The sequence below is a fragment of the Cricetulus griseus genome, chromosome 4 (genome assembly GCF_003668045.3).
Source record: "Cricetulus griseus strain 17A/GY chromosome 4, alternate assembly CriGri-PICRH-1.0, whole genome shotgun sequence".
Lineage (NCBI taxonomy): Eukaryota > Metazoa > Chordata > Mammalia > Rodentia > Cricetidae > Cricetulus > Cricetulus griseus.
The window spans coordinates 65,798,690-65,815,751 of record NC_048597.1 but is presented as its reverse complement, the minus strand read 5'-3'; the positions used below and the strand labels follow the sequence as shown (position 1 = coordinate 65,815,751).

At 42.7% G+C, this 17,062-nt stretch overlaps 1 protein-coding gene and 1 pseudogene across 2 annotated transcripts in view; one reads left to right on the top strand and one right to left on the bottom strand.

The window, feature by feature from the left end:
* The window catches only part of Rfc4 (replication factor C subunit 4), a 13,423-nt gene extending 4,058 nt beyond the window's left edge, over positions 1-9,365 (bottom strand). Inside the window, exons 1-5 of one of the 2 annotated variants that reach the window (XM_027412977.2) lie at positions 9,214-9,365; positions 8,210-8,345; positions 6,263-6,341; positions 3,400-3,479; positions 429-548 (exon numbers count right to left, since the gene is read on the bottom strand). In XM_027412977.2, coding sequence (XP_027268778.1) covers positions 429-548; positions 3,400-3,479; positions 6,263-6,341; positions 8,210-8,334 — 404 coding nt within the window. In that variant the 5' untranslated portion in view covers positions 8,335-8,345; positions 9,214-9,365. The other variant, XM_027412978.2, reaches the window with a different exon arrangement.
* Positions 9,366-16,016: 6,651 nt separating this feature from the next.
* Positions 16,017-16,512, top strand: LOC100766621 (annotated as a pseudogene).
* Positions 16,513-17,062: the final 550 nt, after the last annotated feature.

The window sequence follows — 17,062 nt, the reverse complement described above, 5'->3', positions numbered from 1 at the left end:
AGCCACATGTTGAGGGAGAACCAGACTGCAGTAGCAACAGAACCTTGCAGGGCCCGGCTGCATCAAGAGCAGGGAACCTAAGTTGCTGCTTGCCCTTCTCACTATACCCGTTCACTCTAGGTGTGAGTACTCTCCACTGTCAACCCAGAATTTATCTTAGTCTAGTCTGTGCTGTTATAACATGGTATCTGAAACTGAAAGATTGTGAAATTTTATCTGTTGAGGATTTTCTTGTCAACACTACAAAAGAAATGATACTGCCAAACTGAATAATTGTGTTTGTCATTTTCTTATAAAGATACCAGGGGGACTTACCTTCATAATTTGCAATAATTCCATGCCTTACTGGAGGCCAAATTCAAATCACAGCCTACATTTAAAGCAAATATAATGAGCTGTATTATGGAGAGGGGAAGCAAGTTACTTACTCTGAACGACTTCCTGACACAGTTAACTGAGCAAAATTTTTCACTTTCTCTCGGACTACTTGTATTCCACGTTCATCAGATGCATTTAACTCAAGAACCCTTAATCGAAAGAGTTCGGGCCTATTTCAAAATGAAAAACATTATGAAACATACAGCATTAAGTAACCCAGGTGCTAAAGCTGTTTAGAACCCACCTGGTGAGCAAGACAAACAGAAGGCACATTCACACATATGGTCTTTCTTTGCAGAGCTATGTATTTAACATTTGGCTAAAACCTAGAGACCAGGCATGGTAGCCAACACCTTTAATCCCAGCACTTGGGAGGCAAGGGCAAGCAGATCTGGAATCCCAATGAGTTTAAGGCCAGCTTAGTCTACATATTGAGATCCCGTCTTTTATCGATATATGTATCTATATTAAATTATATATCATTTAATTTCTCAGTTTTGTGTAATAAGCATCTACTTCCTACTAAAACTATAGTAACATATTCCTTAGGCAATTCACTTATTCGATTGTTAGATATCTATTGAGTTTTAAATGTTATAATTTAACACATTTGAATTATCACCATATAATAACTTGCTATAAGGTAAAGTACTACATTGAAACATGAATGAGAAGGTTGTATGTGGCAAGGGGTAAGACTCAGGGCCTATAACTCAAGCCTAAATATGAACTTTCTAAAAAGTATTTTTTCCAACATAATATATCTATTGACTATTTAGCAATTTCACACAATGTACCCATATGATACTTGCTTCCCAGGTCCATCCACCCAAAAGCAGAAAAAAAAATTACTCCAAATCCAATATGTGTTGCCATATACTCACTGGAGCATGGTCAAACTCTTCCCAGTGGCCAGTTCCTTAAACACCATGCCTACCCCCCACCCCTGCTAGAAGTCATCAACTGTGAGGAGCTATCTTCAATGTCTTCCTCAGTAGACTGTTTCTTGTTTTTTGGAGTGGGGGTTGGGGAAGAGGTTGTTACATAAGCCTTCAGTGTCTCTCATTGGCAATTGTGACACTGCAGTCATCGATACCACTGCAAAATAAGCTTTCTTGTCCATAAAGGATGGATTCTCATAGCCAGGCAAGATTAGAACTATGTTGTCCAGAATGGCTCAAATTTGCAGTTCTCTTGTTTCCACTTTTTAGTACAGGGCTTATGGCATGTACCATCACAGCTGACATATAAACCTGTTGTTTTGGGGGCAGGATTTCTTGGTGTTACAGCTCTGGGTGTCCTGGAACTCTCATCATAGATTAGGCTGGCCTTGAACTATCAGAGATCTGCCTGCCGCTGCCTACTGAGTGCTGGGATCAAAGGCATATGCCACCACTCCTGGCTGGTATGTAAGTACTTTTAAAATGAGTATTTAAAGTAACATGCCAGTAGAGACATTGGAGAAACAAAAATTATGCTCCAGAAAACTACTGTTTCAAAATTCTCTAGTATTTTCTCTACACAGACAAATGTGTATATGCACTTTTTCATTTTGGAAACAGGGTCTTACTGTGATGTCCAATCTGGCCTCAAATTTGAGATTATTTTGCTGGGATTAGAGGAGTGTTCTATCATGCCATGGGTCTGTGTGTGGGTGGGGGTGTGGGCCAGAGGGTATAGTAGATCTCCTAGAGCTGATATGAACTACCTGATGTGGGTGCTGGTATCTGATCTCTGGTCCTTTGCTACCTTTGATAAAGCCAAGCTATTTCGCTAAGTCAGTGGTTTAGGTTTTCCTTTATTTTCCCTAATTAGTACGAGATTCTAAATATTCTTTGGGCATAAACATTTAGGGGGCTCAGTGCATATACCTTTTCTTAAGTCAACTAAGTATAGCACTTACAAGTAAATTCTTTAAGACCATTACTAACATTATTTTGGAAACTGGCCTTGTCATGTAGCTCAGTTGGCCTTGCTCATGAACCTCCTGCCCTAGTCTCTTGAGTGTTACAAATATGCACGATGATTGGCTATGAATTTTTTTTTTTTTTTAAAGACAGGGCTTCTCCATGTAATCTTGGCTATCTGGCTGTCCTAGAACTCATTCTATAGACCAGGCTGGCCTCAAACTCAGATCCACCTCCCCCTGCCTCCCAAGTGCTGGGATTAAAGATGTACACCACTACCACCCACCTAAAATAGTACCGTGGCTGCCTGGAGATGCTAGGGAATGAACCTGAAGTCTTACACACACACACACACACACACACACACACACACACACACACACACACACACACAAACACACTCTCTGTGTGCTTCGTGTGTCTGTGTTTATCTACACCTGAGTGCAGGTGCCCATGGAGGAAAGAGGCATGGGATAAGCTGGAGTTACAGCATGGTTGCTCAGTGTGGGTGCTGGGTACTGAATTTGGGTTCTTTGGAAAAATCAGAAAACTCTCTTACCTGCTAAGTCATCTCTTCAACCCCTAGTGAATAGTCTTAACCAAGTCATCTCTCAAACCCTTTTTTCTCTTCTAGAGATTTTTATTTATGCATGTTTCTATGTGAGTGTATGCCACCTGTATTCAGATACTCTCAGAAGCAAGAAAAAGGTGTCTGATCCCCTGGAGCTGGAGTTACAGGCCTTGTGACTCACCAGATGTGGGTGTTGGGAAGCAAACTCTGGCCCTCTGGAAGATCAGAAAGTTCTCCTAACCCTTACACTATGTCCTTAGCCCCTGGTGTATAGTCTTTAAAAAGAAATTAAACAACTGTGGTGGTTTGAATAAGAAAGCCTCATCTATTTGAATGAATACTCATCAAAGAGTGGCACTATTAGGAAAAAAATCAGGAGGTGTGTCATTGGGGTGGGTTCTGAGGTTTCAAAAGCCCCTGCCAGGCCTAGGTTCTATCTCTGCCTACAGATGAGGATGCATTTCTCAGCTACTTCTCCAGCAACATGCCGGCCTGTGCATATCAATAGAATAATGACTAAGGCACCAACCAATTTCAACTTACCCAAAGAGTTCTCTAGCTGCTGCCAAAATTGTGGATGTTTTGCCAGTTCCAGGTGGCCCATAGAATAAGAGATTAGGAAGCTGCACAAATTAAATTTTAATTTTTGTAGATTAGATTCTGTCACAAATAGATGAAATTGACAATGCCAAACTGTCTATGGAATGGTGTAATGACTTTCCTAATAGACTACATCATGTGTAAAGTTTTTAATATAAGTGCTATCACAGTATTTATAGTTTTAAATATGTCTTTGAACTTGCTATGTAATTGTAAATGACCTTGAATTCCTTACCCTCCTGCCTCCACTTAGAATTTCAGGCCACTATACCCTGATAATGCATTAAGTTCTAATTCAGGTCGGAGAATTCTGAAGATAAGAAAGAAGATGATAGTTTGACTTTTGCCAAACATTGCCCGTCTTGTTCGTTCATGCTTTACCCAAATCAGGTGTCACCCTGTATGCTACTTAAAAGCCTTCATTGGCTTCATACTCTACTCAATAATAGCAAAACCTCAAGCACTTATAATGACTTCCAGTAAGAAAGAACTTTCTCCTCTGAATGTATGTAATTCTCAATCTGGACTCTGACTCCATTTTTCTTGCATGGCATGACTATGCACTGCTTTATCCAACACCCATCTAAAGTGGCTCTGCTCTTATTCACTATACTTGCTGCACTTTGTAAAATCTGTATTTATTAAGTGTTTAACAGTTGCATTTAATTATAATTTACCTGCCTACATCATTAGATAGTTCACTTAGAAAGGAGAGAAACTTTCCATTTACACCCAGGTGTAGTGGTGCAGGTCTTTAATCCTAGCACTTAGGAGGCAGAATCCAGTGGATCTCTGAGTTCAAGGCCAGCTTGGTCCTTAGAGTGAGTTCCAGGAGAGTCAGGGCTACACTGAAAAACCCTGCCTCAATAAAGAAAAAAAGAAAAAGAAAAAAATGGGGCTGGAGAGATGGCTCCCTCACCAATTAAGAGCACACTGACTGTTCCTCCAGAGAACCCAGATTCAATTTCCAGTACCAAGATGGCAGCTCACAACTGTCTCTTAACTCCAAGTCACAACACCCCCACATAGACATACATACAGGCAAAACACCATGTATATAAAATAAAAATACATTATTAAAAAAAGACTACTACCTTAACATTAACAACACATAGTTTAAAGGTTTTTCAAATCAAAATCAAAATGATGATTAACAGGTTTTGGGTTCACAAACTTCTGGGCATGTCCTTGATGAATACCTCTAGAAGTGTTTCCTTGGGGTCAGCCCAGAAGACACACAGGTCCATGCTACATGCTGAACTGGAAGCAGAATTTAGCATCATCACCTACATGGTACTAGTTTTACAGATATGAATGATGTAAGAATGAGGCAGTTGCCTCCTTGGGGGCTGGAGAGATGGCTCAGAGGTTAAGAGCACCGACTGCTCTTCCAGAGTTCTTGAGTTCAATTCCCAGTAACCACATGGTGGCTCACAACCATCCATTATGAAATCTGGTGCCCTCTTCTGGTGTGCAGATATAAATGGAAACAGAATGTTGTATACATGATAAATAAATAAAAATCTTAAAAAAAAAAAAAAAAAAGAATGAGGCAGAAGGTGCATTAGAGACCCTGGAATTAGGAGACCTATGATGATGGGATGTCAGCTGGGGAGCTGGTCCAAGACTGAAACTGTGTGCTGTAGGTAGCAGAGCTGGTGGGATGTGGCTACCTAAGTCCTTTGTTCTAGAACCTCACATGTCAGAATGGATATCTGTCCTGCTGGGTTTAGGATATGCTTTGATCTACTCTTCCCTTGCTATGCCCCCTTCCTCCCTTTTGGGATAGGGATGGTCACTCTACAATTGTTCATTAAAATTATGTGACTTGGCTGGAATTGTAAGGGACTCACAGCTTAGAGATAGAGTTTCAGAAGAGTCTCTGTTCTTATGCTTTTAAACAGTTTTAGAACTGCTGAAGACAGAATTTTTGAAATTATTTTGAATACATTTTACATTATAAGCTAGTCATCAGCCTAAGGGGACAAGGGATAGAATATCATAGCTTAAGTTATATGTTTGAATGTCAAGTTGATGAGGGAGAGACTTGGGACGTAGGACTGATTGTATATTCTAGATTCACTGAGGAGCACTAGGGCATAAGGGAATAAGTACTAGCATTCATCTCTATGCTTCTTGGTCATAAATGCAGTGTGAGCATCCAACTCAAGTCCCATGTCCTCACTGCCTGCATTGTGAGACAGCGTAAATCTTGTTAAAAAAAAAAAAAAAGGCACCCACACATACACATGTTTTAGACAGGGTCTCACTGTGGCTGGTCTATGCCTCTGGAGTGTTGGATTTAAAGGCACATGCCACCACACCCAGCCAACTATATCTATTTTAAAATCGACTCTTTTCTATAACCTGTTACTTATTACATGCTTATACCTCTTGATTTACTTGTTTAGTCTCTTTCCTCTCCAAAATAAAAGCTCACGGAGAAAGGGTCCTACTCTTATTCAGCAATCTTTTTTGTTGTTGTTTTTCTAGGTAGAGTTTCTCAGTGTAGCCCTGGCTTTCCTGGAAATCACTCTGTAGACCAGGCTGGTCTCGAACTCCCAGAGATCTGCCTGCCTCTGCCTTCTGAGTGCTGTGATTAAAGGCATGTGTCACCATCACCCAGCTATTCAGTGGTCTTTACTTGAATACTACATAAGAACGTCACACAGAAGATGACTATTGTTTTATAAATAGCATCAAAGACTTATAGCATATAAGGTTATATTTATGGATAAGAGGTTAAAATAAAGGAAGAGGTGAATAAACCCTAACTTCCCAGTGCCATCAAACACCATCTACTTACATCAGCTCCTTCTAAAGACTTTTTAAGTACTGCAACCACTTCTTCCTGGAAAGCAACTTCATCCACACATTTTGGACGACTAACAGATGGAGGGAAAGGAGGTTATTTAGCATATATGGAGCCACAGAAAAGTCCAAAGTGTTCCTTCTGCTAAAATACCAATAATAGTGCTCTCATATTAGTTATGAAATTGGAAGCAGGCAGAATCTTCATGTGTATTTACCTCAAGCAAATACATACTACTGAAATGAAATTATTTTTGCCTCTACCTGTACTGCACACACAAAATATTAAGCAGAGGAATTAAATTTAAAGTGAACCAGGTATGCATTTTATATGGAGAGACACCTTGCCCAGCCTTGACACAGGGGTGTGGGGGTGGAGAGGTGCCTTGGTCCTGCCTCAACTAGATAATGGGACAGACTTAGCAGACTTCCTAAGGGGAGGGCTTGATGGGGGGGGGAGTGGGAGGAAAAGAGGGAGGGGGAATTGGGATTGGAATATAAAAAATAAATTAATAATAATAAAAAAGTGAGCTGGGTGTGGAGGCTCACCTCTTTAATCCTAGCAAGGGAGACAGAAGTAGGAGAATCTCTGAGTTTGAAGCCAACCTGGTTTACATAAGTATTCTAGGTCAGGGCTATACAGTCAGACCTTGTACTTAAAAAAAAAAAAAAAAAAAAAAAGTGTGTGTGTTGGGGGGAACACTTGTCTAGTTTATAAAATAATAAATCTAATAACTGGCAACTACTTTGCTTAAAATAATCATATACACACCCATCCATCAGCTAATGCATTAAATAGTCAGTACCATTTTTTTCTAACACCTAACTACACCAAAGGAGACCTTTTGTTTGGTTTGAGACGGGGTTTTCTCTGTTTAGTTCTGGCTATCCTCGATGGAACTCACTCTGTAGACCAGGGTAGCCTTGACCTCAGAGCTCTGCCTGTCTCAGCCTCCTGAGTGCTTGAATTAGAGGTATATACAAACCACCACTCCCAGCTAGTAACTTTTTTTTTTTTAATTTACTCAGTAATTTTTTATTTCATTATTTTAAGAATTGGAAATCAACAATTTTCATGATTTTTCTCTTATTTCACATCAATATTTTTTTCTAGTAGCAAAGCATATTTATTTACCATTTTTGAGTGTATCCTTGTATATTTTTTTCTTTTTTTTTTAATTAGTTCAAATTAGGAACAAGCTTGTTTCACATGTCAATGCCTTCTCCCTCTCCCTCCTCTCCCCCTCACCCCTCCTATCTCATCCACCCTCCATTCCCCAGGAAGGGTAGGGCCCTCAATGGGGGCTCCGCAAAGTCCACCACATCATCCTGGGCTGGGCCTGGGCCCTCCCCCATGTGTCTGGGGCAAGAGAGCATCCCTTCACGTGGGATGGGCTTTAAAGTCCCTTCTTACACCAGGGAAAAATACTAATCCACTACCAGGGGCCTCCTAGAGTGCAGAGGCCTCCTCATTGACATCCATGTTCAGGGGTCTGGATCAGTCCTGTACTGCCAGCTAGTAACTTTTATCATAAGTCATTTATTAGGACCTTGTTTGGCTTGTAAATAACCTGAAAACCCTCGATAATCAGAGAATACATCTAGCTAATGGTTACAATTACGTCTAGTATCACTTAGCTGACAATTTAGTGCTACTTCAAACCTTTTATATACTAAAACCAAACAAAACCCCAACAATTTCCAGTATACAATAATAAAAGAGGGCCAGAATCTAGATTTCAATAGGACTACTATTTATAACCAGCTCACAGAAACGTTTTCATTTCTGTATCTAAGACCCCCCCAAACTGTACCCCCCAAAGGTAGTAGCATCTAAATACCACAAATCTCCCTTACATTAAAACAAAACAAAAATCCAGTGGACTATAAAAGATTAGGGAGGAAACTTAGTTATTTCAACAAAAATATGGATAATTCTTACTATTTTTCCACCCAAGGAACTGGCTTGACTTTCTTGGTTTCTCCACTGCTTCCTGTAGGTATTGCCCGGTCCTTGGTGAATTGTGGTTTAGTGCTGACAGATGTGCCTTTTAGAAATGCCTGCATGGTTTCTTCTCCTGGGTATAAGACAAAAGAAAAAGAAAAAAGAAACAATTGTGAGCAAGTTCTCAATGAAAAGACACTCAACCTTGTGCAGAGGCCAACTGCTAAAGTGCATCATCTCATGACTTACGATGTTATGAATGCACTCGGGGTCACAGGGTCATAAGAGGGAAGGAATTCTGAGACAAATCTAAGCTGTTGACCAATAGCATCTCTTCTTGGGCCTTGAGCGTGGCTTTACTGGCAAAGCCAATGCTGGTTTTCAGAGACTTGGAGGTGGGGAGGGGAAAGTGGGACCTTGCTATAGAGGCAACCGTTACTGTTCTGATAAACTCAAAATAAGAAATCAAAAATGGGATGTTTAAGATTTATACAAAACCTAACTAAGACATAAGCACATTTACAGGCTATTTTCAGGGGCTTCAAAACCACCAGCCCTCCACGATCACCGGCTTCTCTAATAACTCCCAGCATCGATGGCAATGTGTTTTGTTTTGTTTTCTCTCTCTCTCTCTCTTTCCCCACTGCTGTACAGTCGGTGCTTAGACGTGTTTGGCTCCAAGACATTCTGCTTTACCAAATGAAATGTGAGGACGGGGCTAAAGACGACTCCATAAAGTAAATGAATTAAGTAAATGGCTGCAAACACGTAGTTCTAACCCTGGCACACAGGTTAATTAAGGCTCGAGAAAACACTGCAAGCGGTCACTGTCTGGTCCAAGGCCAGTTTCTTGTCACCTTTCGGGATTGCGGCCTCCCGCCGCGGGCTGCATACAATGCCGCCCGAGCCGCGGATTGCAGTGACCACCGCGGAGGTGGAGGACTCAGCCCGGATCCCGCCAGCCCGGACCCAGGCCGAGCACACCCAGAACGGACACTTACAGTCGCCACCGTCCCTCAGATGCCTCGGTTCCCGCCACAGGACGGCGGCGAAAGGCACGGCGGGAACGCGCGAGTCACTTCCGGCGCGCGGGCCAGGGTGACGCGCGTCTTTTTGGTTAGGCTTGGAAAGGCGCCCCTACCGGCTACGGCTGCGGGCCTCCACTGGGGCAATCTGTGAGGACCCTGCGACCAGACTCTGACGCGCTCCCGTCACGGCCGAGTGCGGCGCGGGTTGACTCGGCCTCAGGCCCGGCATGCTCCGCGGGGGAGGTCTCGAAGGACCCGTTTTAAGCAAGCGGTGTGCGTTGCTGCCATCGTCACCCCAAAGGCCGGGCCGGGACGCTTTTACTCGCTGGAAGGGGGCACCCGGCAGAGTACTGCTCCCACCCCGAGCCGATCCTGAATGGGCACAGGGCAAACTGTTAAGAAATGGGACGTCTGAAGCTAGAGATGGGTCCGCGGTTAAAAGAATTGGCTGCTCTTGGGGAGGACCTGAGTTTGATACCCGGCACCCATCCATCTGGTGGCTCATTGGTAACTCCAGTTCAGGGGCTCCAACTCCCCCCTGGGGTCTCCGCAGCCACTACATGTATGTGGTGCACATGTACGTGCACTCAGGCAAAACACACACACACACACACACACACACACACACACACACACACACACACACACACTCAGCAAAACTAAAGAAAGGAGATACCTGAAAAACTTTCCTTTTTCAGGCTCAGCGGTTAAGAGCACTGATTGTCCCTCCAGAAGACCTGGGGTTCAATTCCCAGCACCCACATGGCAGCTCACAACTGTCTGTTGTGATTCCAGATCCAGGGGATCTGACATCCTCACACAGAGTGCATATAGGCAAAACACCAGTGCATATTAAATATATTTTTTTAAAAGGTCCCTTTTCATGGTCTTGAAGGCAGTTTTCTTTACCTAGTGAGCAGACTCGTGAGCCCAGAGCAGGTGTCTTTTACTGCCTTTAAGTAAGGTCAGCTTGTTGCAGGGAGGGAGGACCATCTACTTATCTTGTGATTCTTGAGAGCCACTCAAAAATCTAGTGGTTGGGCTGGAGAGGTGGCACATCAGTTAAGAGCATTTGATGCTCTTCCAGAGGCCTGGAGTTTGCTTCCCAGCACCCGCCTGAAGAAAGAGTCTAGGGCCAAACAAAAGAAGGGAATGAGAATATCTTTGTAGCATGTGCTAACATCCATTGGACAGCATGTCCTGCTGAGGATTTCCTAGTCCACGTGAGCCTTTTGCTTCCTAGCCACCTCTGCATTTAGATGCCCTCATGTTAGCCCAGTAAGTCCATAGACCAGCCTTGTTAGATAGATAGATAGTTAGATAGACCAGCCTTGTTAGATAGTTAGATAGTTGCCAGCCGCGAATCCAACCGTAAAGACTGATCTAGTTATTGCACTGTCGGGATTCATGTTATCCACAGGAACTACAGATGCTCACCTTCCTGGGGCTGCCATTCCTCAACTGGATCAACTGACCTTTGCCCCTCGGTGGAAGAAATGTTATTGTTTCCACCAGAAATGTTTCTAGATTTCTCTAATCAGGCTCATTTTCTAGAACCACAGTTCTCAAAGGCTGGATTGCATCAGAAGCACTTGAGGGGTTTGTAAGAAGTACATTTCCAGTCCTTACACACACCAACAGGGTCACAATCTCTAGTGTCTGGGACTATGTGTTTGTCATAGAAGGTTTCTGGTGAGTGGACATTATGATCTTGTCTCCTCTAAAACTCAGGTGGAAAACCCCAATGTAATCAACCCCCAGTGTTGTCCTTAGTAATTCCAGGATTCATGTTGTAATCAAAGACTTTGTTCTTTGCAGTCTCCCTTCCCCCTTGAGATGGCTCAGAGGAAGATCCTCACTAGATGGTGGCACCTTAAGTTGAAATTTCCCAGATTCAAGAACCAAGCAAACATCCATTCATTATAAATTGTCCAGCACAAGACAGACAAAGTTGCTTGTCATTACACTATTTGATATCCTTCCAGAAAATAGCCCAGTTACTGTGAGTGGGGGTGAGAAAACAAACTATACAGGAGCGCCTAAATTGAAAAAACTTGTTGTTTACCACTCTAAAATCTGTGGGACCTGGGAGAATGGAGCCTCAAAACAAGGCAGACTAATGTCTCACATAATAACTAACTTTATTCAGGGCATCAGACAGTTGGTACTCCAAAGGTTAAGAAGAGTCACATGAGGAAAGTGTAGCATCACAAGGATAAGCTGTGCATGGCAGAACCGTTTTTGTTTTTTTTTCCATAGAGGCATGTAAACAAATAGCAGTAGCTAGTTGTAATCTGAAGTAAACTCACTTTTATCCTCTACACCTTGGAGGGGCACACAAGCGCATTCAAGAACAAACCTGTGTTTTGAAGAAACAGGATACAAAACTCTTGGCTTGTTTTCTTGGAGTTTTCTCACAAGCACTCATTCTTGGACTGTTCTGACACCATGTCAGTAGGAAAACCCCACTGCTTATGGACAAATACAAAAATGTAGTTGACTTGGGAGGGGATCAGTCCCCAGTCAGCACCAGGCTAATAAAAAGAAAGCCTCAGAATATTGGGAAAGATTCTTATTGGAGGGTAGCTAGACTTTTCTATTTGAGGGTAACATGATTTCTGCTGGTAACTTAAAAAAGGGACAAGTTTCCTGATGGTGACTTCTCCTTTACTTCAACTTAAATGATCTCTTATATATTTTGGTTGTGAACCTAGCCTTTAACGGCTGAGTCATCTCTCCAGCCCAATAATCTCTCTTTCTTGACAATCTTTTTACATAGAGACATTTCTCTCCTGCCCAGTTACTTATTTTTATAACAATTACAGTTACAAATCTCCACACTGCCATAGCTATGCATCTCATTTACACAGCTCATTCACAGTGCAACTCTTTAGACAGTTCCCATGCACAGCTCTTCTACATAGCAATCCCTCTTTCCCACAGCATTCTTTCACACCACATACACACACTTTTCCTCCATCGTCCATTCCTTACCCTCTCACTCTCGCTCATTCATTTTCTCACACTTATCTCATGCTTTCTCTTCTTCAACTCTCACACTTCTCTCTCTCTCATAGCAGCCTTGTGCATTTCTTGGCCTCTGCTGCCCCTTCGTCGCTGCTCCTTCTTTCTCTGCTTCACCATCCCAACTCTCTCACCTCTCCTCTGGTCTCACTCTCTGCTGTCTGCCTCTCCCTCTCTCACAGCCAGGCTCCAGACGATTATATGTTATTTTTCAGGGCTCAACCCATACTCACAACACGTTAAGTCATGCAGTTTCTCTCAGGCTAGGAATGTCACAACGACTGGTTACTGCAAGTGGCCTAGCACGTAGCTCTAAGTTGGTGAGGGCTTCCAGACAGTGGACAGTTGGCTGAACCTTGAGACTGAGGAGTATGTGCAGACTAACGTTACTTCGAACTCTGGCCTTGAATTAGCAAAACAATGCCTGGGAAAATGACCTCGTGAATTTGTCTCCAAGGGCAACCAGCCTGCTTTGAATCTGCTCTGAAGTCTGTCTGTGCAAAAGTCTCCTTGTGACTGAGAATCCTATGGCAGTCTGAGCAATGTAAAATATCATAGTGTTATTTCTGTTCATCAAAATTATACAATCTAAGCATCATCTTCCTGAGTATCCACAGCTACATGTGTTCCCAAGAAGTATAAAACACAGCACCAAAGGGCTGGGAGGCATAGTAGTGGTACCTGAGAAAGTTACAGGAACAACCAGTCATCCAGTCAATAACCCCACGGTTTTGCCAAGTGGGGGCCCCCAATAGTGTCTGGTGAGTCAGCGTTGCCTAGTAGGATTCTCCAGCAATGTCTAGTGGGTCAACTTGTTAAATACTAGTTGTCACTGCTGTACAGTCCCACGGCCCTTTGCACAAAAACCATCTGTATAAGGGGCCCATGTGAGTCTGGCTTTATGCTCTAGGCCAGTGTTTCTCAACCTTCCTAATGCTGTGACCCTTCAATATAGTTCCTTATGTTGTGATCCCCAACCGTAAAATTATTTTGTTGCTACTTCATGACTATAATCTTGCTACTGCTATGAATCACAATGTAAATATCTGATATGCAGGATATTTGATATGTGACCCCAAGAGGATCGAGACATATAGGCTGAGAACCACCACTCTAGGATCTGATGGAAATGAGAATGAAAGTCAGTTATGGAAGAAAATAAACATATATAAAACCAAGAGGATGGGCCAGCCTCTTCCTTTTGCAGATCTACATGCCTGTCTATCTATGCAGGGGTCAGTTCCACACTTGGCTGTTCCAGCCAGTTGGGAAACATCACCAGGAACAATGCAAACAGGACTATAAGAATTTGGAGAGGGTCACATGACTGTGAATGTCAGTAGCCAAGGCTGGCCCCTGTGATGAGATGAGACACATGGGGCAGAATCAAGTATGTGCATGTGTGCACACTATCATCATCATCATCCATCTATCTATCTACCTACTTATCTATCTATCTACCTATCTATCTATCTATCTATCTATCTATCATCCATCCATCTATTTATCTATCTAAACTGATTATTTTTTTTAAAAAAATGAACAGGGCCTCCAGGAAACAGCCTAGGAGGAGTAAGCATAGTACTCAGAGATATGCTGCTGGGATTTGGGCACAGGGAAACTGAAAGTAGGGACACATCTATGCAGGAAGTCAAGGAGGATAGTGGGCACTGTAGTTTAGGACAGTTTCTTCATTCACAACATGACCATTACCAACCACATGGAAAATCAGATGATCCCAGGAACCTTTGGATATCACAGATCTTTGGATATTGAGGCTGTTTAGTTCAGGCTAGTCTTGTAACCAGTGTCCTTTTCTTCAGATTCCTAAATGCTGCGGTTATAGGTGTGTGCTACCATATGAAGGGTCTTTAAGGCAGTGCCTTAATATGTCTCATTTATATACTAGAAAAGGCCCTGTATTTGTATGTGTGACCTTTACTTTTCTTTCCCACTAGACAAAAGAAGGAACCAAACAAAAATATGGTTTGATGGGTTAAAACTTGGGCGACTTGCAAATGCCCTCTATTGTGGCCTCATTCTGCCATCTAGTGGGAACGAAGAGAAAAACCAGACCAGAGCAAAATTTGTTTAAGATTTTGCTCATTGTCATTTACCAAGTGTTTTCTGATTAGTATAGTATGATGACTATTCTTGGTTGTCAGTGTGGCTATATCTGGAATGAACTACAATGAACTACAAGAAATGGAGGACACACTTGTGATCTGGATCTCGAGACTGGAAGACACAGGCTTTTGATGCGGATCTTGAGGAGGGAAGACACACCTTTAATCTGAGTTATACCTTCTGCTAGAAGCCTATTTAAGGGCAGTGGAAGAAGGAAGGGATTGTTTGTTCTTGGCCTGCTTGCCCTCGCCTTGTCAGCACAGCCATTCCTTCACTGGCAATTGGAGCCTGCTTCTTTGGGATTCCAGCATATACAGAAGACCAGCTGAGACACCCAGCCTCGTGGGACTGAGCAACTACTAGATTCTTGGACCTTCCATTCATGGTTAGCCATTGTTGCACTGCAACCTGTAAGTCATTCCAATAAAATCATATATATATATATATATATATATATATATATATATATATATCCATTCTGTAAGCTTTATGGCTCTAGAGAACCCTGACTAATACATGTAGGTTTAACTTTTACCAAGACTACTTATGAGTTGACTAGCCGAAGTTTGTAAAGAGAAGAACAATTCAATATTCTAAACCCTAGGCTCCGAAACCAAGTTTTTCATGACCTTTGTACTTAGGAGCTGTAAAGATAAAGATTGTAGAGGGAGTGCTTCAAGTTCTCATCACCCTAAATCCTCCCAATGAATGCATCTTCTTCTTGATCCCCACCCCCGCTTCCTCTTTAAAAGAAGGGTTCATTTCCCTTCAAGTTTGAAGGTACAGTCCATCATGGGGAGTCACGGTGACATGAGTGTAAGACAGCTGGTCAGATCGCATCTGCAGTCGTGAAAAAGGGAGAAACAGGGCACTCTAGTGAACACCTTCCCTTGACATTCTTCACAGTTATATCAACAGCTAGACTAGAAATAGCCTGGCCTTTAGGCTCATGCCTTCCCCAATACACCAAGAAAAATCATAAATAAAACTATTCCACTTAAAAATTACAGCTCTTGAGTGCTTTATATACTAGTAAAATGGATAATATTTTTAAAATAAAAGTTCCAGTAACTATGTCAAAAAATTACAGCTCTTAAAATGTTGATGTAACCAAGATGAATATTTGTTAAGGAGTGTATGCACATAACTCGTGTGTGATTTCTAAGAGCAATCCCTTAGTGCCTGTGAGGATGTCTGTGCTTCAGAGGATGAAGACAGTGGCAGCCAAGTCTCCCCCAAATGGTAGGGGAAGCAGTGTACTTAGTGTCTAGTGATACTTGGGGGATGGCTCACCTCCCCCAGCTTCTGTGATGTGTCAGACACTGTCACATGCACTTTGTGATCTTCCTACTGTCCAATCAGAGTTATTCTCACCTTAGGAATAGGAACAGAGCCTTATGACCTTTCGGGAAAAGACTCCACTGTGCTTACCCCTGCATGGTGAATTTCACTGATTGGCGGTTGAACTCTCAGGAATCAGTTTCCTTTCCTGAAAAATAGTTTCCCACCATTCTGTGGACTCCAGGGAAGAGAGAGCACCTGTGGAAGCAGAGCTGGAGGGAGGAGGTTGGGCCTGTTGGAACCTTAGGATTTGAGCTCTGGCTTTTTGAGCCCAGGATCTCGAAATGCATCTTGATTCCTTTCCATTGGACTGTAAGGCTTATGTCGGTAATCTGGAAAACAATGGGGAAAAGACTGCATTAGAACAGGCTTTTGGCTATTATGGGCCACTCCCAAGTGTGTGGATTGATCAATCCTACCCTCCAGCTTTGCTTTCCTTGAGTTTGAGGATCCCCGAGAGGCAGCGGATGCTGTCCACAAGCAAGATGGAAGAGCACTGTGTGGCTGCGGTGTTAGAGAGAAACTGTCAAATGGTTGAAAATGGATGTTGAAACCATCTTTCTCCTCCCTCTTGGGGTCATCCCCCCTCGAGATGACTACCATAGGAGGAGTCTTCCACCTTGGCGAAGATCTTCAAGGAGAAGCTTCTCTTGAAGCCGGAACAGGTCAGTTTCTAGAGCTCGGAGAAGAGAAGGGTCTCTGTCTCTGTGAGAGAAATCACAGGACATCTGGTCCTTCTCTATGTCTCTTAGCAGATCTAGGTCCAATGAGAGGAACTAGAAGACCGGTTTGCAAAAGAAGTGGTGCACAGGAAGTAACTTCATTTGACAGGAAGCATGTACAGGAAATTCAAGTTTTGTGTGAGACTTCTCAAGCTTGGTGCATTCTTAAGATGTTTTAGTTGTTCGAATTTGTTTTGTCTCGCAGATCAGTGACACACATAATGATGTAGTCTTCCATGGTTTCAAACGGATCATATGAGGCATAGAAAAAATTGTTACTTTACAATGTTCCCTTAAGCAAGATTGAATTTGTGTTGACAGTTAGTTTCTCATGGACTGAAATAAACCTAGATCTGCAGGCAGACATAGTGCTGGAGCTGAGAGCCCTACCTCTTGACTCAGAGGCAACAGGAAGTCAACTGACTTCACACTGAAGAAAGCTTGAGCAAGAGACCTCAAGGCCTGCACCCCACAGTGACATACTTCCTCCAACAAGGCCACACCTCCTAATAGTGCCACTCCCTTTGGGGGGCCATTTTCTTTCAAACCACCACACTGTGTTAAAAAGTCTCTTCAGCCTCAGCATTTTGGAGCTGGGAAAATTGCCT